Consider the following 26760-nt stretch of genomic DNA (forward strand, 5'->3'; position numbering starts at 1 on the left):
ACAGTGGGAGCCGAGGTGAATATTTTTTTATTTTCTAAAGATATAAAACGTAGATTTTCCAATGACAGTAAGAAAAAAAAAAATACTAACATAAATATTTTTTTTTTGTAATTTAGACTAATAGTACAGTATGTTTGAATCATTGCACCTGGTGTAGGCTAAAATTCGTAATGCATTAAATGTCAACTGTCCCCGAGACACCAGATAGGCCAAAGTGGGCAACGGCCAAGGCATGCAGACAGCAGGCCCACAAAGCAGCTGCCACTACTGGAAGCAGAAGCTCTTAAAGAGGCTTGTCTCGTTTTACTTAGACTTTCAGTCTGGGTCCTTGTCCTTGCGCCTGCGCACACAAAACACCATCTTCGTACGTAGCGTGGAAAAGAAGCCTCTTTCTCTCTCTCTCTCTCTCTCTCTCTCTCTCTCACACACACGCACACTCTTTCTCTCTCTCTCTCATCGATGGGGGTGTACGTACGTAGTAGAGTAGAGAGAGAAAAAGATGTGGAGAGAGAGAGAAAGGAAGGGAACGTCTCTTCTCACTCCAGGTTGGGGCCCACCTCTCTCTCTCTCTCTCTCTCTCTCTCTTCCTTTCTTTTCTCTTCGATCGCCTTTTCCCCTATCGTAAAGATGATAAAGATAAAATCCACTTCGATTTTCATATATATTTTTTAAAGAGGCTTGAAACGTTCCGAAACGTTCTTGGAGGAAGACTAGAGATTCGGAGGTGCATGCGCCTGGTGCAACGTACACTCCGGCTTTTGAACCCCCTAGGTTTTTTTTTTTTTGGAAAAACTTCAAAAACTCCTTTGTAGTTTCATAGTTTCTCACTTTGCTCCCCTATAATTTAAAATGTATCAAATTGCTCCCCTGTAGTTTCGTTTTTATCTTTTCGATAGCTTTTTTGTTAATATTTTATTAAATTATATACAAAAAACTTCAGATACCTATCTAGATTTATCAAATATTTATTTTAGTACCCTTTAATTTTAACTTTATCACTGATTTGGGGCAAAATGTGAGACTACGAAACCACAGGGGGTTTTTGAAGTTTTTTCTATTTTTTTTCTTTGAAACCGTAATATCTCATTAGATAATTTTATTTATAGGTTATATCTTGGTGTCCCAACTCCCAACATCTTATCTTATATATTTATAGGAGTAAAGCTAATTTAAACTAGTAACTTCTGAGTGTAATCTTTACAATTCTTCATAAGCGCCATTTTGCCCATTAATTAAATCGCTATCTTCTTCATAAATAATAACAATTATGCAATAAAAATATCAGTAAAATAGTATAAAGGTTGTGAGAATAAGACTAACAATTCGGCTCATTGTTCGTGAATCAGTTTATATGTAAATTTGAGATCCATCGCTCGTTTAATAAATGAGTCGAAATTATGATATAAGACAAGTTCATTCGTGTTTAACTCGATATAGCTCTAATATATATATAAAATAATTTTTTAACCAAAAAATGTGAAGAAACTTGTATTATATAAATTTAATTATTAAATTAAGATTCTAATTTTGTATTTTTTAAAATTTTTTATCAAGTAGTAATGCTGCGAATTTAGCTTATTGTTCGTGAGCTAATTCGTGTTTGATTTATTAATGAACAAGCTGAATGCAAGTTAAATTTTTTAATATAATATTCCAACTGACTTGCTCATATTCGAATCTTTTAATATTCAAACGAGTGACCGACCGTCCCTAAAGCAAGTGATAAAGGACTTGATGGTTGGTATCTAAGGTCCCAAGTTCGAATCTTAGTTGATTCACATTTCTAGCTAAATTTATTTCTAAATAAAATAAACGAAATGAATAACTGTGCTACCTATCTCTAAAAAAAAAAAAAAAAAAAAAAAAAAAAAAAAAAAAAAAATCAAACGAGCGAACATGAACGAAATTCGGCGCTCGTTGACGGACGTAAGCGGGGATAGAATTATTGATGCGTAAATTATATGGTGCACCGAGTGCAGGCAATATTTGGGCCGACCCACACCATACTAAAAAGGTCGAGCGCAGGAAATGATGCCGCGTGTCACGTCATAATCCCCGTTGTGCCAGCGAGCTAGCCAGCTGACGCCGTCAAACCCGTCAGGGTTGCCCCCGCCGTACGCCCGCACAACCCCCCTCCCCTCTGACTGGACTGAGCGACGCCCGAGACTTCACGGTGACGGCAGCCCAAATCCTCGCTATAATTCATGCACCGGCTCAGTTTTATGGAAAGGAAAAAGGACTTCTATATACTTTCCAGGGTGCTAGCATAAAAAAATATAAAATCTATTTAATTAATCAGGTTATACATTTGTTTTTAAAAAATAAGCTCGTAATGAACTATAATATTTAAACAATTTTTCACTCTACAAATAGAGAATTGAGTATTGTTATATCTATATTTATAAATATCAGAGCAATAATTTTTTCACTCCATAAATAACAACGAGTAACGTTACTTGTATGCTTATTAAAAAATCGACCGTCTCAAGAGCAAGTGATAAAGAATTCGATGATTGGTATCCGAGACTCAAGTTCGAATTCTAGTTGATTCACATTTTTAACTAAATTTATTTTTAAATAAAATAAATAAAACGAATAGCGTGTTACTTTTCTCTCAATATATTAATTTATTCAACAGCATTACAAAGCCGTCGTTAGCGGTCGACGTCTGCCTGCCACCCTACGCGCATCATGAGAAGCGCGCATGCAGACGACGACTCCTGCCTGCTGCTCACTCCCCTCCCCTCTTCTCACTCGTCACACTCTCATTACTCCCACTCATTTCACTCGATTCTCTGATTCTCTCCCCATTACCAACACCACCACTCGATCCCCACTTGATTCTTATTCCCCGATCCTCCTCCTCCTCCTTCCCCACCCACTACCCTTTTTATTCCCATCCCTACTAGCTACTCCCTTCCCCGCGCTCCAAGACGCACCATAAGCCTCTAAATTGAGAAATCAGAAGAGAAAAAATGATACCGACTTATTTCATGTCGACCTTGATCTTGTTCTCCTTCTTACTATTTGAAGCTGCCGCTTCGTTTTCAGATCCGAAAGATCGAGATTACTACACGTTGTCGAGGATGAAGACGGTTCTGCTGGGCCCCGGGGGATCTGGGCTCGGCGACTGGGACTCTCCGTCGACGCACTGCGGCTTCTCCGGCGTGACCTGCGACGCCGAGTCGCGCGTGGTGGCCCTCAACTTGTCCTTCGTCCCCCTCCGCGGCTCGCTCCCCGCGGACGCCGCCCTCCTCGACCGCCTCGTCGACCTCACCATCTCCTCCGCCTTCCTCCGCGGCGGGATCCCCCGCGAGCTCGCCTCCCTCCCCTCCCTCCGCCTCCTCAACGTCTCCAACAACAACCTCACCGGCGACCTCCCCCCCCTCCCCGGCGGCGGCTTCCCCGCCCTCGAGATCCTCGACGTCTACAACAACAACTTCTCCGGGCCGCTGCCGCCGGACCTCTCCTCCCTCCCCCGCCTCCGCCACCTCCACCTCGGCGGCAACTACTTCACCGGCCCCATCCCCGACAGCTACGCCGACTTGGCCGCCCTCGAGTACCTCGGCCTCAACGGGAATTCGCTGTCGGGCCGCGTCCCCCCGGGCCTGAGCAGGCTGTCGAGGCTGCGCGAATTATACATCGGGTACTTCAACACCTACGACGGCGGGATTCCGCCGCAGTTCGGGATGCTGACTTCGCTGGTGCGCCTGGACATGGGAGGCTGCGGGCTGTCGGGCCCGATCCCCCGCACCCTCGGCAACCTCAAGTTTCTCGACACGCTGTTTCTGCAGATGAACCGCCTCTCGGGCCCGATCCCTCCGGAGCTCGGCGCCCTCCCCCGGCTCGAATCGCTCGACCTCTCGCTCAACGAACTGACCGGGGAGATCCCGGAAAGCTTCGCCGGCCTGACGGAGCTGAAGCTGCTCAACCTCTTCCACAACCACATCCGCGGCGGGATGCCGGCGTTCGTCGCCCAGCTGCCGAACCTCGAGGTGCTGCAGGCGTGGGAGAACAACTTGACCGGGGAGCTGCCGGCGTCGCTGGGCACGAACGGCCGGCTGCTGAAGCTCGACGTGACGAGCAACCACCTGACCGGGCTAATCCCCCCCGACTTGTGCGCCGGCGGCAGGCTGCAGCTGCTGGTGCTGATGGACAACGCGTTCTTCGGCCCCATCCCCGGCAGCCTCGGCGAGTGCCGGTCCCTCGGCCGCGTCCGCCTCAGCAAGAATTTCCTCAACGGGTCGATCCCCGCCGGCCTCTTCGCCCTCCCCGACGTCAACATGCTCGAGCTCAGCGACAACTACCTGTCCGGCGAGATCCCGCCGGCGATCTCGGGCGCGAAACTGAGCATGCTGCTGCTGGCGGATAATCTGATCTCCGGCCGGATCCCTGCGGCGATCGGAGACGCCGCGGCGCTGCAGACGCTGTCGCTGGAGTCGAACCGGATGTCGGGATCGATACCGCCGGAGATCGGGCGGCTCAAGCACCTGTCCAAACTGAACCTCAGCGGCAATTCCCTCGCCGGCGATATCCCGAAGGACCTCGCGGGGTGCTCGTCGCTCGCCGCCATCGATTTGAGCCGCAACCGGCTCACCGGAGAGATACCGGCGGAGATAACGCAGCTCGGCGTGCTCAGCACGCTCAACCTCTCGATGAACCGGCTCTCCGGCGAGATCCCGAAGCAGATAGCGACGATGACGAGCCTCACCGTGCTCGACCTCTCCTTCAACAACCTCTCCGGAGCGATCCCGGCCCAGGGCCAATTCTTGGTGTTCAACGCGAGCTCGTTCGCGGGGAACCCCGCGCTCTGCGGCGGCGGCGGCGGCGGCGGGACCGTCCCGTGCTCGGCGGCGGCGGCGGCCGGGGGCGGCGGCGGCGGCGGCGGGGAATTCGGGTCGATGGCGCATCGGTGGCGCGCGAGGCGGATCGTGCTGGGGATCGGGCTGGTGGCGGGAGCCTGCGTTCTGTCGTGCTTCGCGGGGACGCGCGGATGGGAGGCGTGGCGGGAGGCGAGGCGGCGGCGATCGGGGGCGTGGAAGATGACGGCGTTCCAGCGGCTCGACTTCACGGCGGAGGACGTGATGGAGTGCCTGAAGGACGACAACGTCATCGGGAAGGGCGGCGCCGGGATCGTCTACCGCGGCAGCATGCCCAGCGGCACCGAAGTCGCGATCAAGCATCTGGTGGGGCGCGGCGGTGCCGGCGAGCACGACCGCGGGTTCACCGCCGAGATCACCACGCTCGGGCGAATTCGGCACCGGAACATAGTGAGACTACTAGGTACGTACGTGAACAACCGTTCTTCTTTATATGCTTAAAAATAATAGATAAATCCGCCCGTAATTTATATTCTATTCTATGCTGTGGGTGTGTGACCGACCTGACAGGGTTCGTGGCGAACCGGGAGGCGAACCTGCTGCTGTACGAGTACATGCCGAACGGGAGCCTGGGGGAGATGCTGCACGGGGGGAAGGGGGCGCACCTGGGGTGGGAGGCGCGGTGCCGGATCGCGGCGGAGGCGGCGCGGGGGCTCTGCTACCTGCACCACGACTGCTCGCCGCTCATCATCCACCGCGACGTCAAGTCCAACAACATCCTCCTCGACTCCAACTTCGAGGCGCACGTTGCCGACTTCGGCCTCGCCAAGTTCCTCCGCGACTCCGCCGCCTCCGAGTGCATGTCCGCCATCGCCGGCTCCTACGGTTACATCGCTCCGGGTACTTCTTTTTCTTTTTTTTTTTTATCATTTTTTCTATTATTATTATTATTTTTTATTTTTATTTTATTTTGTTGTATTTTTTATTCTGAGAAGTCAACGCCACCTCTTATATGGTGTTAATTTCATGACATTCCAGTGAACACACCACCACCGAAAATATATGTAATCACTCCATCTTAGGATTTTAAGCTAAAGATCTATAAAGTGTGTTTCCAATGCGTCTAAAGTTGCGTGCATCTTTCGCTAAAAAATTGTGTGTCTCGTCGCAAGTTTTGCTGCATCCCGAGGACCTGTTGATTTATACTCGTCTAGAGTAGAGGAGTGTAAAGTGTTTTGAGGCACCATCATAGTGCGTAAAAATTTCTTCACCTAAAACATAATCATAAATATATTATAGTTATAGATAAATACAATTGAAAAATATAATACTTATAATTATCTAGAGTTCGGCTATAATGCTATCGATAGCACCAAGCACTTGGTGTTATCAAGTTTTCTGCCGTTAAATCTATCATTCTGATCATTTCTATCTGTTAGATCATATTATTCAACAAATCATCCATTCCACCCTTGAGGGCCACTATCATTCTAACCGTGCATTATTTTATTTAAGGGTTGAAAATTTAATAGACTGATGACTTAATGCTATTAATAGTATTCCAGCCTAGTTCTAATTATCTATATTTTGTTTAGTTGAATATAAAAGAGAATATCATAATTATAAATAGTTTGAGTTGACAAGTGTATTTATAAAAATTTATTATTTTATATACGGTGGATTACCGAAAAAAATTATTATATCTATACTGTATATAAAAAAAATATAGGAATGATGGACGGAATAAAAAAAAGAATAGAAGAATATTTTTTTAAAACGGATATGATTGATTTGCTAAAAAATATTATAAATATAAATCATATTAAAAAATAGCATTTCAATCCATATATTTAAATCAAAACAAAAATTGAGCTTAAATCATGAATTAAATTTAATTTTTGATATCAAATTTGAATTAATAATTAAAAAAAATAACTATAGTGGATCAAAATTTAATTTTAAATTTTAAAGTAAAATGTAATTTAAATTTAGATGCTTTTAGTTTAAAATACATACTTAAATTTTAGAATAATCAAAAATAAAAAATTATATAAAATTATTCAATGCATATAATAAAGAACAATATGAGATGTTGCAAATATTTTCTAATAAATTATAACATATAAATTTATAAAATATGATTTTTATTGTAAATGTTTGGATAAATATAATATACAAATTTATATTAATTTAAAATAAATTAAAATAATTATTACGTGTATTTGAACGTACATTCAAATAATATTAATTAAAAGGCTATTAAGAATGTAAGCTTTTCTTTATATGCTGTTGCTCTCTCCAGCTGCTCCATATATTTAAGCCTCCTCTTCTCGCATAAATCTAATTAAATTCAAATGGATCAAATCAAACAGCATATTTAGATTTGCATATGTAGTTGCAGCTGCGTGCGACCAAATAATCCTTTAGTATAATTCTGCTGCTTATCAATAGGATCCCTAGTTGATTCTATTCTCTTGCTATTATGTATATGAGTTATTGACATATATTTTTGTCAATAATATGATTGGTTCTGTTAATTGCATCACTCCTTTTTGTTTGAATTGATGAGAACCATTCTATTGACAAGCTGACGAATCAACTGCATTCTTTGACAGAATACGCTTACACCCTTCGGGTGGACGAAAAGAGCGATGTGTACAGCTTCGGGGTGGTGCTCCTGGAGCTGCTCACGGGCCGCCGGCCCGTGGGCGGGTTCGGGGACGGCATCGACATCGTCCTCTGGGTCCGAAAAACTACCGCCGAGATGACCGACAGTGCTTCGTCTGACACAGCAGCTGCGGCGCTCTCCGTGGTGGACCGCCGCCTCTCGCCGAGCCCACCGGACCTGATCACCAACCTCTTCAAGGTGGCCATGCTGTGTGTCGAGGAGAAGAGCACGGCCCGGCCGACCATGCGCGAGGTCGTCCACATGCTTTCCAACCCCGCAACGCTGCTGCCGCTGCCGCTGCCGCTGCTGCAGAACGATCTCCTCACTTTGTGAGGGAGAAAATTAAACAACATTTTCTTGGTGATTATTATTACTATAATAAGATCGAGGCAGTGGTGTAAGGTGTATCAAGGATTTGGTGCATTTTGGTGTTTGATTAGGGTGTATATAATTAAATTAATCGGCCTATTTTGCGACGTTGTTAGCAGCAATGCTGCTTAATTACTTGATATATTATTTGACTTTGGAGGCCGAGCTTGTAATGGAATGTATGATGAATTTATTTTGGAGCGCCGAAAATGAGTTGAAAAATTCTGAGCCGAACACGAGCCGGCACGAAATGCTTTTGAGCTGAGCTCGAGTTAAATCTTGGCTCGCCCGCGTTCGGCTTGTTTACACCTGTCAAGCGGGTCGGATTGTACATCATCTATATACCTAGTAATATTGGCCTGTAAGGCAAATTATGTGATTTGATTCGGGTCTCAATCTAGTTTAGCTTATTTTTTACTTTGTAAGTAATCTTATGGTTCAAAAAATTGTATTTTATTTTGCTGTAGTTTAGTCAGATCGTGGTTCATAAAGGTAACTTTGCTCTCATGTGGTTTAGTATCCTATTTGATATGTAATTTTTTTAGTAAAATAGAAATTAAATTGTAGGAAAATAAAGTGTAGTTTTTTGAACCAAAGAATAATAAAGTAAAAATGAGTTAAATCATATAGGGATAATTTAAGGTTTACAAAAAAAAAAAGAGAGAATTTGAAAAACTTTAAAATTGGAAAAAAGGATACAAAACTCCATAATAGTTCAGTTAATAAAATATAATATAATTAATTACATAAAGCTTAAAACATGTAAAAAAAATACAAAATCTAAAACATAAGACATAATTCATTTGGTATTGATTAATACAAAAAATATTTAAATTAGCTCAATAATTACAATACTGCTAGATCATTTTCATATTAGTGATACATAACTATTTAATTACAAGTAAAAGTTTTTAAGCTTTATGTTAGTGACACACAACCACCAATAACCAATTGGTGGACTATTCGTTGGAGTTTAGCTGGGATATTATCGATAGCATCAAGCACTTGTGTAACTAAATTTTTCACCGTTAGATTTAACTTGTTTACTATTTTCATTCGTAAGATTATGCTATTTAACCAACAACTTACTCAACCCTAGGAGGTCCATATTATTTTAACCGTATATTTTTTCATCTAAAAGCGAAAAACTTAATAGCACTAAGTGTTTGATGCTATTGATAGTATTCTTAGTTACTATCCGTAGGGCACTATAAATTATTGGATTGTGAAATATAATTTTAATAACTAAATATTTGTGAACTATTTGTAAATATTTTTTGAAATTTTTTGTTTAAAAATTTGAAAAATTTTGTTACTTTGGTTGGAACTTGGAACCCAATCTCTGTACCTTTCTCCCCAAGCAAGGGGGTCTTCTTCTCACTCGTCTTCTCCATCATCGTCATAACCCCTCTTCTCCCCCCACCCCCGAAACTCCAAACCCTAGCATCCACAAAAAGCGAATAGAGAGAGAGAGAGAGAGAGAGAGAGAGAGAGAGAGAGAGAGAGAGGGATCGGCGCCATGGCTCGCTACGACCGCGCGATCACGGTGTTCTCCCCGGACGGGCACCTCTTCCAGGTGGAGTACGCGCTCGAGGCCGTGCGCAAGGGCAACGCCGCCGTGGGCGTGCGCGGCTCCGACACCATCGTCCTCGGCGTCGAGAAGAAGTCGACCCCCAAGCTCCAGGACTCCAGGTCCGCGCTCCTTTCTTTAGGGTTTTGATCGGTTGGGGTTAGGGTTTGATCGGTTAGGGTTATGATTTTGTACTGTGATTGTGATGATGATGATGATGGTGGTGGAAGAACAGGACGGTGCGGAAGATTGTGAGCCTGGACACGCACATCGCGCTGGCGTGCGCGGGGCTGAAGGCGGACGCGCGGGTGCTGATCAACCGCGCGCGGATCGAGTGCCAGAGCCACCGGCTGACGGTGGAGGACCCGGCGAGCGTGGAGTACATCACGCGCTACATCGCGGGGCTGCAGCAGAAGTACACGCAGAGCGGCGGCGTCCGCCCCTTCGGCCTCTCCACCCTCATCGTCGGCTTCGACCCCTACACCGCCGTCCCCGCCCTCTACCAGACCGACCCCTCCGGCACCTTCTCCGCCTGGAAGGCCAACGCCACCGGCCGCAACTCCAACTCCATGCGCGAGTTCCTGGAGAAGAACTACAAGGAAACCTCCGGCAGGGACACCATCAAGCTCGCCATCCGCGCCCTCCTTGAAGTAAATACTATCACATCTCTTCCCTTCTCTTCTCTTCTATGCATTAATTACATCTGCTGCTTGCATGTATTGTTCTTCCTAGTTAGTTAGTGTGTAGCTAGTTATTGTGAAATGTCTCGCACCTGTCATGAATATGGTTGGTGTGACATGAACTGCCTATTGCCTTACCATTACTTATAATACTAGCAGAAGTGGATATTATCTTGTTCCAAGCAGAAGCAGTAGGCTGCTTCTTCTTCTTTTTTCCCCCCTTTTTTTCCTCTGAAATTTCTTTCATTTACATGCTATTTTTTTCCCTTATATCTTAGTACATAGAAAACAAGATTCATATTATGATGATGTTTGCAGACTGTTCTTCTTTTGGAACTTTAAGTTGAACTTTTTTAATATCGTTTTATTTTTCTACCTCTTTTGTCAAAACCATGGAAGCCATGCAGAAAGTGATCTACAATTAGCTGGAATGTCGTACTCTGCACGTATCGACTTATCGTCAGGCTAACTTTTTTCTTTAGATTATCTTAAGCAGCATTTACGAGTGGCCTTTTGCTTCTTCTTATCTTGAAAGATACATACAGCGATATTTGATGAAAATGATTGCCCAATCTCTTTTTATAGGTTGTGGAGAGCGGGGGAAAGAACATAGAAATTGCTGTTATGACACGCGATGAGGGTCTAAAGCAACTCGAGGAAGCCGAAATTGACGAGTTTGTTGCCGAGATTGAGGCAGAGAAGGCTGCAGCTGAGGCTGCTAAGAAAGCCCCTCCGAGAGAAACCTGAATTTCAGATCACCATTTCCTTATGAGCTGTTCTCTTTCTTTTATGTCTCTTTTACTTGTGAGATGAATTCTTTAAGTTACAGTCCGATTGGATTTGTTGCTATTTTAGGTCTCCTGGTCTGAAAATTATAGATTGGCCTACTCAATTGCGCGAACTCTTTGTTTATTTTGATCAGACATGGATGTGTTGTTTCGTTAGCAGTTAATCTCATCCTGCTGGATTTACTTTCTATTATTGTTGTTTAGACAAGTTGAACTTTTAATCGCATACCATGATAAAAATGTTTTACGGTTTGACGAACTTTAATGCGAACCGGCTTCTTTTTGTCTGATTTAGGTTCAGTCGGTGGTCTTTTGGAAAACAGGGTTTTGGCTTCCCCAGTTTTAGGGAAATTTGGTGTGTCAAAAGTGGACGGGGTGGAGAGCTCGACATCCTTTCCAAAGTGCAGATGATGAAAGTGTGCGCTGCAACAGGAACAAAAATTTTGTGCGAATACTTTTTCATCAGAAAAAGATTTTGGGTTCTGAAACAGCCCTCTCAACTTTTTTTTTTTTTTTGGGTTGGGGGATTTGATTTGAGTTTTTACACCTAGTTATATCTAGTTTTGTTAATCGATAAATTCATGAAATTTAGCTAAATAAATCTTGATTTTTTTGAAAGCATATATGCGAGGGGGTCTCCACACATTTTTACCAAATATTTATGGAAGGAAAAAGATACCTGTACACCCCATCTAGGAATGTGTGATTTACTCCAATCCATTAGATGGACGGAAAATGAATGGGTGTAAATTTCCAGATGGATGCATGAATAACATTGTTCTTAGCCAAACTGATCTTTCGAGATACACATCCTACATTGGACTTCTCTCTCTTTGTACATAAAGATTTTAAAAATATGACAGGAAAGCACAAACAGCAAGTTGCTCTCAAATTGATAGAGCTTCTCTCGTGCTAAATTAAAGCTCTATTCACCGAGAAATGTTTGACGTAAGTCACACAATCAAGATCACATTTCACAAACTGTAAACTCTGGCACGACTAGCCAATAGCGAATATAACCATTTCAATTTTCATCCCTGCACCAAAACAGAAGGATTCATCTTCGTTATCTTCCAACTCTTACTGAGAAAATAGCAGATCAGTTCAAATAGTAGAAATCAGACGTTCTGCGTTAGCCACTTAAGCTCACGAATATTATGATTGCTTTACAAACTCGTACTTCCAAAATCTCATTAATGTAAATATACGACTAGCAGGATACTGTAACTAGCAGGATACTATAATTTTACTAGTTTAACAGGGTCACATAATTGGAGTGCAGTGCTTCTATGTAATACACTGTATTCAATTGTCCCATATTGCTCGGGAAATGTATTCAGTTAACTCTTAAGTACTAGAGAAAATAGTGCGGAAGCTACATAATAGATGGTTCCACAGAGCAATTTATTTGCTCCTCTTGGATATTTCGTAAAAGTAACTAACGATAACTACAGCTGCGGCAACTGCAACTCCAAAAGCACTATGAGCTAATACAGCACTGGAATTAGCATCAGCTTTGGCAGCTGAGCCGGAGGTGCGTCGTGGAGTGAAGCCGAGTTCGGAAAGTTTCTTGTGCGATTCTTCATAGTCCTTGAAGAAGACATCCTCATCCTGTCAAAGATTTTAGAAAGAAATAAGATAGGGGAATAAAGAGGATTGCTGAGATAGGTCTTTTTTTTTTTTTAAAAAAAAGGGGGTAATTTGGAGGTTGAAAATGCAGGAAAGTCATTGACAGCAGTACGGATGAGATAGTGAAGTGATGAAATATTGTAATTTACAGAGTTAATATACAGGCATTTCCAATATTTTAAGGTGGGAAAGTGGAATTTTGATACTTGAGGGGGTTCCCAGCAATTTAGCCTAATGAAAAAAAATCTTAATCTGCTTGAGTAAAGAACTCGATGATAATGGTACTGACACATGCTGACACCCAATACATTGCATTTAGTCTTGCAAAATAAAAATTCAGTGACTAACTGTACCTTTGCATACAGCTCAACAAAGTGCCTGAACTGAGGATCCTCCAAGAGAGCCTTGTCAGTAGGAAGCTTAAGAAGCCCTTCGGATTCCTCCTTCAACAGCTCCCTGTGGCAATTTGAATGCATTAATCGGGTTAATTATTTAATTTACATCAACAACGATTGATAAAGTGATCAATCGAATTTCTTTTCACTGAGATGAATGAGCTTTATGTAAGCCATACACGAAGTAGGAGTTGTCGAATTTGAGAGGTTCATTTGTCCAGGCACCTTCGAATCCCGACCTCTCAGGATGAGCCCTCCCCTGCAGGAAAAATAAAACCATGCATTGTTTTGGGAGGTCTTTTGAATCATGACAAGGTTCTTTTGTTTGCAGTGAGATAAGTATATTACTAGAGTGTGGCCACCAGATAGGGCTACTATATCCTTGTCAGATAAACCCATCCGATAAAAGATGTCCCTCAGATGTGATGAACCTAAAATCAAACGATAAAAATAAAAATAAAACATAATAAACCAAGAAACAGTGAGTTCATGGGAAAAAAAATATTTGCTAAGCAAACAACATGAATTTAACATAGATATCTCAACAGTTCTGGCTTGCAAGAACTTGAAAGTTGCCCAACCTAGAGTTCTTAGGAACTTCAGTTTTCTTCGTTTTTTGTTACATATAAGTCATAACAGTCAAACTATTTGTTTCTTTTAGTTGAGAGAGAATAACTTCTGTATCCACGAAAGCTTCCAGCAGCATGAACAAACCGGCCCTCGCACAGGGCCCACATGCAAATTAAAGAAAAGGAAAAATAAAATACACAGGTGCATGCACGGACAAACTCAGAAGAAAAGGAAATACAGAGACACAGACACAGAGACACATTGGAGTCCAAACACTTCCCAGGAATCAAACCGAAGTGCAAGAACACCTAGCCTAACAATGTTTCCAAACCTTCCAGTATAGAGGGGGAGAAAGAAAATGCTCTAACCATGCTTTATGATTCGACGACTTCTCATAGATAGAGATATCTGTACATGCAAAGAGATGCTTATAATATCTTTCACAAATGCATCTAACAGAGATCAAGGTGACTATCGTCCTCAAATAATTTTCCTACAACACTACTAATTATCAATTCAGACTGATACAATACTGCATATCAACATGGTAAAGTCATTGTGGCTAACCTTTCTTGGCATCGGGAAGCCGCCCCTCTTTGGGGCAAACGGAGGAATCCTGAAACAGCAGAAGAAGCACTAAATATATGATTTAGCTAGTTTACAAGTTACACCTGGAAAAAAAAAAAATGCAGTTCTTAGTACCCGTCTCCCTGGAACAAAGTCAATGGTCGGTCCTCCAGTAACTTCAACTGCAACCACTCCAGCAAGCTAATCATTATAACACATTAACTTCGAACAACTTATTAATTGCCTTTGCAAATGAAAACGTAGAGAACCAAAAAGTCACTTAAAATGGCGGTTATCTTCCATGGACTTTTCTGTCTGATATAATTGAGAAACTTAGAGAACCTTTAAGTCCATATGCATTCAACTGGAAAAAGAAAAAATCATTGGAATTTCCCCCACCATTCTCTAAAATTCGAAGCACAATTCTTTTAGAAAAGCGGTTATTTTATATTTGCCTATTAATTAGCTGATTGATTGGCTAACACTTAAGAGGCAGCAGATTTGATGATTAAAACTTCAGAAGATGTGGAATATGCTTGACTAGTAAAAAGAAATATTGGAGCTAAGCAACACATATTTGAATGCATTTACAAAATAACTTCATGGAATTCAATTATTCTTGAATTACCTGATACAGGTCTGCATATGTAATCCTTGGATGTTTTGCCTTCACAGGCTCTGTATAACAGTGGAAAGGAAAGAAAAACCAACAAAAAAAACAGTTCAATGTCATCTTTATTGGTTGATAACTTGATACATCAAATGTAGCATAATAAGATATTATAGCCTTATAACTTTTGACATTGCTAAACGAGTAAGAAAGAATCGATATATGAGTTTTCCTTGATCTCCATTTTTTTTTTCTTTCATGCAATTCCAGCAATTTAAGGATTCAGAACTAGCCTAGTTTAAAAAAAGAATGCACAGCACAGTAAACAATTAAATGCTAGGCATTAATGCTCATAGCTGTTTTTCTACAGTGCGGAGAAGAAAAAGTTTCTAAGATGCCATAGTCTAACAAACATACTCTGTTTATGCACTTGCACACTTGAGACACTGTAATACAAACTAATAGGCTACTAAAATTTAAGTCAGGTGGTTATTACCCCACCAGCTCACTGAATCACCAGCAGAAAATGCTGAATGAGAGCATAATAATACACATCATAAATCCTACATCCCAAATATCTTTGGGCAAAAGCACATTCTGCAGTTACGATTGAGCTTCAAATATCAAATCCAGACTGTCAAGTGTCAAGCATGATGCACATCATCCACTATACCTTAAATAAGCCATTAGTTTATATTTTCAGAAAAAAGAATCACCTGTATTCTTCAAACAGAAAGGGGCGAAATTTTCATGCACGAGTATACAGATAAAAGAAGCTAACCCAAAAGATCGATTGCAATTTTTAATCCAGCATTTGAACCATGATTATATTCCTCCTCATGTCTAATCGAACCGTTTGGACCGCCTGTTTTGGTGTTCACATCATACGTGCCAGCATCATGCCATCTGCAAGAAAGAAACCAAAAAAAAAAGAAAAAAGAAAAAAAAGAGGGATTTAGTTTTATGCCAAATTGCAAATCAAAGTGTATCTTAGCAGTTTGATGAGGATGGCCTCATATTAAGTGCACCAATATTGGTACTTCGCCAAAGAAATTTTAAGTTTACCAAAATTGATAACTAAAGAGCACATAAATGTATAAACCAGATTGATGGAACGAGTAGATAAACGGAAGTCAGCGACTGAAAAGTCGGAAAAACTTTTGGGAATCCGCAGCAACTTGACAATAAGTAAAATACAAAAAACAAAGGCCTTGCTGAGACACAATGGGATAAAATCAATAAGAACAAGAAAGCTCTTAAAGCATTCATACTCCTCTGTCCATTTATACAGAACACAAAAGCTTTGCAAGTCTTCTGGATATACCAACCACTTATTGAGATCAAATGGAATCACTAAAACACTTCCATAGAAACCATAATCAAAGTATTTGTGTTAAAATATGTTAAGAGTTTTTAAACAATACGATTGGGCTAATTTAAAGCTTTTGAGCTAAGTCAATGTTTAAATTTACATCACCAAAGATTTTCTCCACACAAACAGCTCAATGATCTGAGAGAGAATTAAAGAAAGAGGGCCATTCATGATTCAACTAACAGATCAATAATGAGCCGAACATAGTAAAAAAATCCCAAAATAGCTAGAACGCAAACTAAGCATCAAACACCCATTTTTGGCCTTAGAAGTAGGTGATTGCGCATCAACGCAGGGATAACAGTGACTAGTAAACACACTAACCCCCTGTTTGGATGCATGAAAGTCATATTCAGTATATCTCTTACAGACCATACCTAGCGCAGTTGCCTGAAGGCTTGATTGTTAATACCCAAGATTCCAAGTTCGAAAGCTAGCTGCTTCACATTTCAATGAAAGTTCATTTCTTTAAAAAAATAAACAAAGCGCGAAGCAAGCTACTTTCTTTCTCAAAAAAAAAATAATAAGAAGAACAACTTCTTAAGTTAAATTATAACATGCTTCTTAAGTAAATGGATGTTATATGTGACATATCAGGAGTGTGATCGAATGGCTAAAACGGATATCATATTCCGCTTGCAAGTCATTTTCATGTAATAAATCGAAATATGCCGTCCTACCCAATAATACATATAAAAACCTTTCATGGAGCAAAAGGACTCACACTCCTACCTTCTTGTTTCACATGAAAATCTTATCATATTGAAATTCTTATTTCGACGTCCGAACAGCACCTAAAACACTACGGTTTCGCATCAAAATGACTCTCCTCCTTACAATTCAGATCGATAATCTCTATAAGATAAGCTGAGATTACGAAGAACAAGAAGAAAAGGACAGAGAAAAAAAAAATCTAAAGGGAGCGATCGATCAAGCACGATCGGAACTCACGCCAATCGGAGCATGATTGGGGCGCAGTTCTTGCTGGCGATTAGGGCTCGGAGGTCTCTGCGCGCCTTGTCGATCTCTTTGAGGTACCCAGCGTCCACCACCGGAGCCGCCATGGTTGTAGCTCCGAGAGGATCCCTACACACCAATCCACCGATCAAAACCGAGATCTCCGAAGAAGAAGAAGAAGAAGAAGAAGAAGAAGAGAGAGAGAACCTCGTAGTGCAGGAAGAGGAGAGAGAGAGAGAGAGAGAGAGAGAGAGAGAGAGATATGGTTGGATTGGGTGCTCGCGTTCGCAATTTGTCGAACGACTAAAACGGATGATATTACCACTCCCCCACTTTCCGCTCTGTGACAGTTCTCGCTGCAAATTTTTTAATTTTTTAAAGAAAAAGATAGCAATTTTTTTAATAAAAAAAAACGGGTTGAAAAATAAAATTGACTTATAAATTTGAAATCTGGGATACGACCGCAACCGGCTTTTTAATAAAATGACCATTCAAAAATTTTAAATTAACAAAATAACTCTATCAAAATTTTATTTAAAAAATTAATCCTTCTTTCGCCACGTTGAATTTTTGCTATAAAAGCAGTGGATGATTTATCGTCTTATCTGTATTTAACTTTAGAACTTAGACAAATTTTGATAAATTTGAGATATTTATACTAAAGGCGATGAATCATTTACCGCCTTCATTATATATATGTGAAGGCGATGAATAATTCACCGCATTCATAGTAAAAATCTAACGTGATGTCTATGTGACGAAAAGAGAGTTATTTTTTCAAATAAAATTTTGACAGAATTATTTTTTTAATTTTAAAACTTTGGCGGTCATTTTATGAAAATGCCCGGTTAACACTATAGCGTACTGCACTAAGGTCGGTCGACAGCTGTCGTGAATGGTTCACCGCTTAATTACACCATTGGTTTCTAAATCTTTTCTTTGTTTTTTTTTTTTAATATCAAGTATCATTTTTTTTTTTTTTTAACATTGCCTTGCTTTCTCATATAGATCAATATTATGGTCCCATACGCCAATCAAACTGTCAAACATGACACCAATTTTTTAAAATTTTTAAAATAGCTTGGTGCTATGCCAGTGAGAAAAATAAAATAAAGATTAGGGTCTGATGGTGCAATTAATTCCAAAGATCAAAAATTTGATTGCAAAACATAGAAAAGATTGAAGACCAAAATTTTTTTTAAAAAAAATCAGGTAAAGGTTGAGATGGTGATCTAATACAATTAAAGAGGTAATCTGCAATTTAGCCTGATTGAAATACACATTATCCTATAAGAGATAGAAATTGTTAATAATTTACAGTAACTAGAACATCAACCACACATGCAATTGCAAATTCACACACACAAACTTACAAAAACAAAAAATAATAATCACAATAATAATAAAGAATCTCCATTCCCCAGAAAACACTATTAGAAGCCGCCTCATTTCACATCCAATTGGCCGTCAATCGAACAAGATAATAGCTGAGAGATTTTTGCATCCAAACAGATCCAAAACGATTATTATCATTCTTGGGAAAAAGGCATCATATCCAGTTACATTTCTAAGAGTCTGAGCTCAATTGCTTATTCGAAACACCGCTCACAGGAAGAGATCTAAATAGGTAATAAAGCTCAGGGAAGGCAATAGAGGCCGGCGATATCGATCACATTATGACAATTCCCTTAAGAGAAAGGGGAAAATTTTGATGGAGTAATAGACCCATTAATCTATTGCAAGCAAAGTTTAATCCTTAGGATCGAGACCGAATACAATCATCTTTAATTATCCAAAAAAAGGGAGTGATTACATTTTATTAATGAGTCCTCGAAAAAAAAAGAGGACCAGTTTAATGACCGCGATTTTATTCCATCGACTTCTTTGCGTTCCTCCGCGAGCATTTAGCTTGGACCGCAAGAGTGCTGGTGGTTCCAGGGCAACTGTCGTCCGTGCCGTAGGCCTTGTGTGACACCGGTAGATTGCATGACCTCTTCCCCAAGCATAGCTGCGGAATCGATAAAGCAGAACAAAATGAGATCACATTTTTGAGAAAAAGCCAAACATCGTGTAAATGCAAAAGCGCAAGTCAACTGCATTGCCAATTAAATTTTTTGATCTATAACGGAAACCACAGACAGCTCAAAAGAAGAGATATTTATATGCAATGTGTTTATCCCAAAATTTACTATATACTTTGCAAACTTATATTTCCTTGAAACAATTTATACGCAAAAAAATGCCCCTCCTTGAAAACTAACTACGATATAGAAGTAACTAGCCCGGGGGTACCGGACGGCTCATCAACATGAGAAAAACGGTACTTCAGTAAGAAAGTGCTGTTTCGAGGGGCCTATGCATGAAATTGTGATTTTGCAGGGGTAATGTGGATAAGCACATGATCTTTCATGAGTGCATGTGTAAAAGCTCCAAAAGAGAACTAAAGCAGTGATTACCTTCTCAACAAGGATCTTGGCCTGTGGAGAGTGGCAAGTCCCTGCGGTGAAATTACCGCAAATGCCCATCGGGTTCCCGAAGCTTGCGAAGACAATCTTATTGATCACCTTCTTGTCAGAGCATTTAAGGGTAGCTTTCGGCTTCACTTCTTCGGCCACAGCCTTGATCTGGTTGTCTGTCCTCACCCACGACTTAATATGCGCTGGGTGGAACTCAGAGACAAAGGTGCAGATGTTGTCCCTCTTCACTGTCATGACCAATATCTCCTCTGGCTTCCCCCCTTCCTCCTCGAATACCACCAAGAAGTTATTCTTCGGCTTCAAGAAGGCGCGGGGAATGTGGTAGCTGAAAAAAAGAAAGAAGTAGTGTTGTTTGAGTAGAGCTGTTTAGACAAAGATCTAGCAGCTTTTTCTCTCTTTTTTTTGGCCCTCTTTATATATCTTTGGCAGATTCTTGCTACAGCAGAAACAGAAGCTTTAAATCAAGGCTTCTTCATTAGGGACCTAGACGCTCATTTTAGCTCTCGCTGCCACGGAGAAGGCTCCAAACTCTTTGGCTAGAGAAGCACCTAGTTTTCTGGAAGCTTGTTCTAGAATAGTAAAGCTGTTATGGAATGGGCCAAAAAGGCATTTGGGAATCCCTTACACTGACTGAGAAGGTTGTCCTAGTGGAGAATGGTACGAAGTCCAATATCGTCCAATGCACTCGCCGTTGACCCATACTAGCCCTTTCCCCATGCTGCTCAAATCTAGGGCAACTGGGTCATTTCCATTAGGAGCATCAAAGTATCTCTGAGAAATTAAGCCCAAAATGTTGTATCAAATTCGATGCATTTAAAAATAATGATCTTTGTTATTTTACAAAGCTGTATTTAGAATCATGCTCATTACTATTCGCCATCTCCTTTTGGATTTAGTTACATCAACACGATCGGTTTGCTATATTACCTTGTACCAGGTAATAGGTGTTCCGCTCGTAGCGTCTGTCCACTGAACACGGCTAGATCCTTCCTCATTATGGATTCCTGACTTCTCTCCAGACAATCCAACCTGTGGCATAGCAAGTAAAAGTTAGCAGCTAATTAATTCATAAAAGCATAGTTTAGCGATAGTTAACTATCAGAATAGCCAAGAGAAGGTTTGAAATTTAAAAGAGTACATACCCTATGGCCCCAGCCATTTACCGACAAATCCAGAGTTCCAGTGTTGAGACCTTGAATCACAACTTTATGAACACCAGCGATCCTTTTCTCTAAGAGAGCTCCGCTATCCTAAATTGAAGACCATGAAGAAATTAACCTTTTTATTTTTTTTTTAGAGGATGAATAGAAAGAGCAGCTCCAGTTCATAAAAAAAAGGTTGATATGCGATTGTCCTAGATTGTTACCGGCATTCCAATTGTCAAGGCCAAAATGGCAACGTGATTAATTCCTGCTTTCAGATCCATGGGCTTCTGGAAAATGAAACTTTTCTCCAATTTGACTCCGTGACCCGATCCTGAAAAGTGTAGTATGTGTGAGAACGCAAATATTTGTTAACATGGCTATGCTCCAAAAGGTGGAAACGTAGAACGGGGAAAAGTAGAACGGTCAATTGGCGAAATATAGATTTTGGGTTTATTTTGCAAGTGATTTGTTAACCATAAAAACTAAACTATTGTAATTGGTTAGTATCGATAAATTACAAGTCGATGGGAGGCGAAAGATTACCTACGTAAATGCCATTGACAAAGGCATGTGCCATGTGGCCGGGGCCTGCGATTTGAATCACTGGCCGGATATCACGTCTCATTGGTAAATCCTCATCCTCTAGGCTGAAGCTGCATTTACGTGAAAACCGAAAACACAGGGAAACACAGCATGCTTAGATGTATAAGAGAATAAAGACATTCATAGTTTTCGAACCGTATACATCAAGCTTAGACTATAAGATACCTAATCTAGGATATAGTGGTGTTAGAGGATGACAAATTTGAATAAGATCTTCAGTTAGCAAATTTGATAATGATCTCCTTTCAATGGACGAATTCCAACGGTAACAGCTAAAAGTTAGCATACCTTGTGGTGTACCACAAATAATCTGTAGTGTCCTTGGTCATCTCAAATAGTTCCAAGGGTGTTCTTGATATGACCGAAGTTTGACGGAACTTGGGTACAGCTTCTTGGTACATTTGCCATTTGTTGTTCTGTTGACTCTGCTTTGCTACATGGAACGTCCTCGAGTTATGTTGAGCATTCACCTGTTTCAAATTCATAAAAAGTTATTACTTACAAGAACATCTTTAAAATCTTTTTCAAGCTATAAATGGACCATCTTCCAAATTCTAGTTTTCAACAATTTGCTATTACCATATTAATGAATGATTAAAGTGAATACTTCTTCTGTATACTTATGCATAAAAGATGAAAATCAGATATGGATTATTTTACCCTCTGGGTGTTGAAGACCACAGTCCTACAATCTGGGAGGATGCTGATGGAATGACGAGGCAGGAAGTATTCAACACCTCTGAATTTCACTGTCCCGTCAATTCTGGTATTATTGTTATGGAGGAAAGCAACACATACGTTGCTTTCGGGCTTCTCATAAAGCCTAATCTGAAAACATCGAAAAGGAAAACAAAATAAAACAGCAATAAATGCAACTTAGCATACCATCCTTTTTTTATTTATCAATTATCACTAGAAAAAAAAAATCTTCCATGACAAAAAAAGAAAAATTTTAACTGATAAGGATATTTGCAAATTCTTACATCAAAGCCATTACCCACGTGTTGGACAGAGTATGATCCCCAAAGCAAACCTTTTCTGCACAATCTCAAGGCATGATGCAAGTCGCGCAGATGACCCCATTTGGGTTCCTTATATAAACCTAAACAAGCAGAAGCCATCAGATGGAAGTACAAAATTCCATAAGTTTTTATGTACATATAATTTTTTTTATAGAATGGATATGATAACAAATTTTGAGGATCGTGCTTATCAGCTCCTTACCAAATTCGTCAAGAGGGGCTTCATCGTAGTATCTAGGCATGACGAAAGCAGCACCTGTCCTCCCAAAGTTGGTTCCTCCATGATACTAAATGCAGAATGTTAAATATTAGTAAGTTATGATGGCGAAAACTCCCTTGTCCTCTCCTTCAATCTTTAAATAGTGTGTTATGTTACAGGAAGGACAACCGATTACCATGTAATAGTTTGCTAGAGTGCCATTCTTTGAGAAAAAGCGTGCAACAGAGAATGCAAGATCCTCAGCTGATCTTTGGGATGGTGGATCACCAAATACTCTATACCTGAAACCAACAAAATTTTGTTTCTTTTAAACCAAAAGAAAAAAATCTACTATTAGAATCAAAGAAACACATATATGCAAGTAAATGATACGAATTATTGGAATTTCGGTAAATATTGGAACTTAGGTACCATAGTCAGATTGTTCGAAGGCCTATATCTGTAAAACATTATACTAGACAACTTACATTTCCTCCAAATTAAGAAGTTAAAATCTAAAAAAAACAGGAAACAGCATAGTTGCATGTAGTACTAATGCCCACTTCCATAAGCAAAATTTACTTCTCTCTTTTTGAAAATGAAGGGGTACTAGTTATGAACCCCAACATCAATAGCGATGACAAAGTAGATACTTATAGTTAATAAGCATGTGGTTCCTCCGTGCTCTAGCTACATATCTTTTTCGTCTTTGGGTGAGAAACATCATGTACTTACTGAGCAGTCCAATTCTCGGTCCACAGGACAGGCTTGGTTGGATGGTTCGGGCCAGCGAAGTTATCTCCACAATTCCTTCCATTGCATGCATTAATCTGAAAGATCAAGAATTGGAGTCCTCCATCAAGACATGTCTTCTAGAAATATAACATCAATCGTGTTCCAACAATTACATTCATGGGCTCAAAACATCGTTTCAGCATTCCCTAGCTAGCAATATTTTTGTTGGTTAAAAGGATTCAACAAGAACACCCACCACTGTCTGAGGAGCATTGTTCTGCTTGCACATCACCCACGGGACTCCAGTATTTGTCTGATTAGCCATCTCGCCGGCCCATTCGATATATTTTTTTCCTTCTAGTTTAAAGTAATTTCCAATGTTATTGTATTCATTCTCAATCTGTTGAAGTCAAATCCACCATTAATAGCTGATTATAGTCAAGAAAGCAAAAAAGTGACTAAATGCAATAACCAAATTGTCTCAAAATGAACCTGTGATAGAATGATGGGGCCTCCTTGAGAAGCGAATAACTTCTCATCCTTCATAAGCTGCACTATCTTTTCCACAAACCTCTGCATATGGTACTGCGATAAAAGATAAAAACATTAAGACAATGAATCAGATGATGTTCTACCAAATTGATCTAGTAAAAGAAAAGAAAGGATCTGATCACAACTACGAATATGGAACTAGAGGGAATTGGATAGGAAAAGAGACATCTAAGTATATTATATATAACTATAATGAAATATACAATCAATTGACATTTATAGAATTTGAAGAAGGTCCTCTTAAAAAAAAAAAAAAAGTAACATAACAGTGCACCTATATGTCTTCAACAACACTATAGTAAGATAATTCACGTTTATTACTATGCAAGACAATGTTGAATCTGAAATCACCGGTGTTACCTTGAAAGGCTCATTGTTAGTCCGGAAGGTGATGTCTTTGACTTCCCTGAGCCAGTATGGCAATCCTCTGAAATCCACCATGAAACACATTAACACAACAAAATACTAATTTAATTAAAAAGAAAAAAACCAAATCTCTAGGAGATTAAAAGTATAAACTTATAGAGAAAGCCAACTGAAACCAACCCATGATTCCATTCAGCCTGGATGAAGGGGCCGATCCTGAGGGTGGCATACATGCCGTGCTGCTGGATCAACTTGATGAATTTCACCAAGTCATACCTTCCTTCGAAGTTGTACTGCACTTACAATTACGACCAGCATAATACTTTATTACATGTATTTAATGTATAATTTTTGTGCTTGTTTGGCCTAAGCTTCTAGAACAGCTTATCTGCTTGAGAAGTAGAAACTGGCCATATTTCAACCAAAAGCTTCAGAGCCAAAATGAGCTTCCCCAAATGAGAAGCAACAACTTGAATCTTTTGCTTCTAGGTCCAGTACCAAGTAGGGGGAAAATTGATTAAAAGTTTGTTAGGACTTGTTTGAAGAACTCTACTCAAGAAGCACTTCTACATAAGCTCTGGTGCGAAACAAACAAGCTGTTAGCCATCTAAACGACCTACCTGGCCCTGAGCAGGCTCATGGACGTTCCAGAACACGTAGGTCTGAATCACGTTCAGTCCACCATGCTTTGACTTCTGGATGAGGTCCGGCCACATCTGATTCCAAACAAACGAAACCACCACTCCCCATTAGTTAACCATCTACTTCCCCCGCTCAAACATTATGTCAAACACATCTGATGCATGCAAAAAGAAGGTTGATTGCGCAATTGGACACAACCTTTCCGTAGTTTCTGTTTTTCACATATCCTTAACACCTTATTTTTATTTTAGTTAAGTCCCTGCCGTCAAAAATAACGAAAACCATCACCGTTGAATATAAACACGAAAAGCACAGTCCTCAGCAGCTTAAGCTTTGGAAAAACAACGGTTCTTCCATTTTTTCTTTTCTCCTTTTACATGATATCAGAACAGGAGGTACGGAGTTTGAACCCTATCCGGCCTCTAATTTCATGCCTATAAAAGATTCTCGAACCCAGTCGTTTGAATATAAATATTATAAACACCGTTTTGTTCTATGCCAAAAACTTTTGGAGAAAAGTCGGGCGTATCGGTAACAAACAACATTTTCCACACGGCAGTATCTGTCCAATTTAACGGACTTTATGATGGCAGAAACTTGATCAAAATACAAATTGAATTAGTTGTGCAACTAAACCCCAATAAATAAATAAAATAAAACAAAGGTAAAAACTTATCTGAATTATGGACCATTTTGAATTGGTTGTCTAAACTTTCAAAATTTTAACTTTACTATCCAACCTTTCAATGTGTCTGACTTGAGTCAGTAAACAGCGTCTTTGACTTCAGTTTAAGATAATTAATTACATACTTTAATAAATTTATAATTGCGAGACTTGTATGAAATATACATGTCGGATCTTTGGCACTGACCATTAATCCCAAAAGCGCAACGATCCGACAAGTGTTATAATACCAGAACCTGAGTCATTTCAAATCCAACTAAAATCTGAAATTACTAAGTGATAGGGTAAATCTAAAATTTATTTGTTATCATCAAAATTCATCGTTGGACAAATTCGGATGAACTTTTTTGCATTTTTCACCTGAAATAAATAAATAGAAAAAAAAACAGAAGGAATAAAACCTCAGGTGTGCTACGCGGGTAGTGGATGGAGCCGGAGAAGAGCAGCTCCCTCCTGCCGTTGATCATGAGGGAGCGGCCGTCGTACGTGACGCCGACGGCGGCCTTCTTCTTCGCCGCGGAGACGGCGACGAGGAGGAGCACGGCGAGGAGCCGCAGCGACGTCTCGGGCGATACCTTCGCCATTGCCGTAGACCTCTATCCTCTCGTGTTCGGAGGGACGGGGGAGGAAAGTGGGTAACACCTCGATCCCGTGCTCGTTCGGAATTAGGGTTTGGGGGTGATGGGAATGGGACTGCGCTCGCGCTTCTCCTTTGGGGGGAGAGGGGCGAGGCAGGGGGGAAGGGGCGGTGGCCACTTTGAAGAGGAGGGGTGGGGGTGGAGGACCCGGTCTAAGGGGGAGGGGCGAGTGGAGGAGCGGGGTTTCAGGAGGGGAATGGCCATCGCCATGGGAGGAGAGAGAGATGGGGAAGAAGCTCCGAAGAAGAAGGGTGACGTGGCCTTTTCGAATGGCTCCGCGATTTATAGGGGAGGGGGAGGTGGATGCTAAGGGGCTGTTTGGTTGGATGTAGTTGCAGAAACAGTGTAGTTGAAAATACATGCAGTTGTAAATATTGTAGTTGTAACTATACTTAGTTTGTTTGGTTTTACGCAGTTGCAATTGCTGCAGTTATATTTATTTTGTTTGGTAATATGAAGCTGATAGTTGTATTTGTGAATTTTATCACATTTTCAGAGAGAGTGGTGAGATTACCTTCACTAAATATAAAATAATTGTATAAGTTTATTAATCATTTAAATTTACTATTTATAAATAAATAAGTAGATATATATAATATTTTTCAACTTATTAATCGACACATTTAAAATTTTTAATTTATTTAATTTTAATATGTAAATCAAACTTTAAAATTTAAACGATTCTCTCATTTTTTTTTATC

General features: G+C 40.5%; 4 protein-coding genes across 4 annotated transcripts; 2 read left to right on the plus strand and 2 right to left on the minus strand.

Moving 5' to 3' along the window:
* On the plus strand, nt 2875–8238 carry LOC109726954 (leucine-rich repeat receptor-like kinase protein THICK TASSEL DWARF1). Its single transcript, XM_020256780.1, has 3 exons — nt 2875–5283; nt 5391–5720; nt 7436–8238. The coding sequence occupies exons 1-3, from the start codon at nt 2976–2978 to the stop codon at nt 7819–7821; spliced, it is 3024 nt and encodes a 1007-aa protein (XP_020112369.1). The 5' UTR covers nt 2875–2975; the 3' UTR covers nt 7822–8238.
* Nucleotides 9195–11088, plus strand: LOC109727182 (proteasome subunit alpha type-7-B). Its single transcript, XM_020257141.1, has 3 exons — nt 9195–9549; nt 9663–10077; nt 10693–11088. The coding sequence occupies exons 1-3, from the start codon at nt 9377–9379 to the stop codon at nt 10852–10854; spliced, it is 750 nt and encodes a 249-aa protein (XP_020112730.1). The 5' UTR covers nt 9195–9376; the 3' UTR covers nt 10855–11088.
* On the minus strand, nt 12054–17341 carry LOC109727181 (probable L-ascorbate peroxidase 4). Its single transcript, XM_020257140.1, has 10 exons — nt 17203–17341; nt 16990–17124; nt 15448–15572; nt 14685–14734; nt 14192–14257; nt 14057–14105; nt 13268–13350; nt 13099–13178; nt 12878–12980; nt 12054–12506 (listed from the first exon to the last, which is right to left on the minus strand). The coding sequence occupies exons 2-10, from the start codon at nt 17100–17102 to the stop codon at nt 12300–12302; spliced, it is 876 nt and encodes a 291-aa protein (XP_020112729.1). The 5' UTR covers nt 17103–17124; nt 17203–17341; the 3' UTR covers nt 12054–12299.
* On the minus strand, nt 18507–26188 carry LOC109727642 (beta-galactosidase 11-like). The gene is made up of 19 exons (XM_020257802.1): nt 25823–26188; nt 24715–24810; nt 24275–24387; nt 24089–24155; nt 23669–23761; nt 23433–23576; nt 23177–23271; nt 22638–22743; nt 22445–22529; nt 22204–22322; nt 21881–22048; nt 21509–21690; nt 21161–21270; nt 20839–20948; nt 20615–20722; nt 20400–20501; nt 20098–20243; nt 19452–19797; nt 18507–19003 (listed from the first exon to the last, which is right to left on the minus strand). Exons 1-19 carry the CDS (start codon nt 26003–26005, stop codon nt 18863–18865), a joined length of 2514 nt encoding a protein of 837 aa, XP_020113391.1. The 5' UTR covers nt 26006–26188; the 3' UTR covers nt 18507–18862.

This window comes from Ananas comosus, linkage group 22 (assembly GCF_001540865.1).
Source record: "Ananas comosus cultivar F153 linkage group 22, ASM154086v1, whole genome shotgun sequence".
Taxonomy (NCBI): Eukaryota; Viridiplantae; Streptophyta; class Magnoliopsida; order Poales; family Bromeliaceae; genus Ananas; species Ananas comosus.

Bases quoted from the DNA above. Each gene is read 5' to 3' on its own strand.
- LOC109726954 (XM_020256780.1), top strand. From the start codon at position 2,976: ATGATACCGACTTATTTCATGTCGACCTTGATCTTGTTCTCCTTCTTA. The intron at 5,284-5,390 runs GTACGTACGTGA...CCGACCTGACAG, and splicing joins GAACATAGTGAGACTACTAG to GGTTCGTGGCGAACCGGGAG. The intron at 5,721-7,435 runs GTACTTCTTTTT...ATTCTTTGACAG, and splicing joins CTACGGTTACATCGCTCCGG to AATACGCTTACACCCTTCGG.
- LOC109727182 (XM_020257141.1), top strand. From the start codon at position 9,377: ATGGCTCGCTACGACCGCGCGATCACGGTGTTCTCCCCGGACGGGCAC. The intron at 9,550-9,662 runs GTCCGCGCTCCT...GTGGAAGAACAG, and splicing joins CCCAAGCTCCAGGACTCCAG to GACGGTGCGGAAGATTGTGA. The intron at 10,078-10,692 runs GTAAATACTATC...CTCTTTTTATAG, and splicing joins CCATCCGCGCCCTCCTTGAA to GTTGTGGAGAGCGGGGGAAA.
- LOC109727181 (XM_020257140.1), bottom strand. From the start codon at position 17,102: ATGGCGGCTCCGGTGGTGGACGCTGGGTACCTCAAAGAGATCGACAAG. The intron at 13,351-14,056 runs GTTAGCCACAAT...GTTTGATTTTAG, and splicing joins GCTTCCCGATGCCAAGAAAG to GTTCATCACATCTGAGGGAC. The intron at 12,507-12,877 runs GTACAGTTAGTC...AATCTTTGACAG, and splicing joins TTGTTGAGCTGTATGCAAAG to GATGAGGATGTCTTCTTCAA.
- LOC109727642 (XM_020257802.1), bottom strand. From the start codon at position 26,005: ATGGCGAAGGTATCGCCCGAGACGTCGCTGCGGCTCCTCGCCGTGCTC. The intron at 23,762-24,088 runs GTAACACCGGTG...CTTTTATCGCAG, and splicing joins CTAACAATGAGCCTTTCAAG to TACCATATGCAGAGGTTTGT. The intron at 20,502-20,614 runs GTATGTACTCTT...GCTATGCCACAG, and splicing joins TAAATGGCTGGGGCCATAGG to GTTGGATTGTCTGGAGAGAA.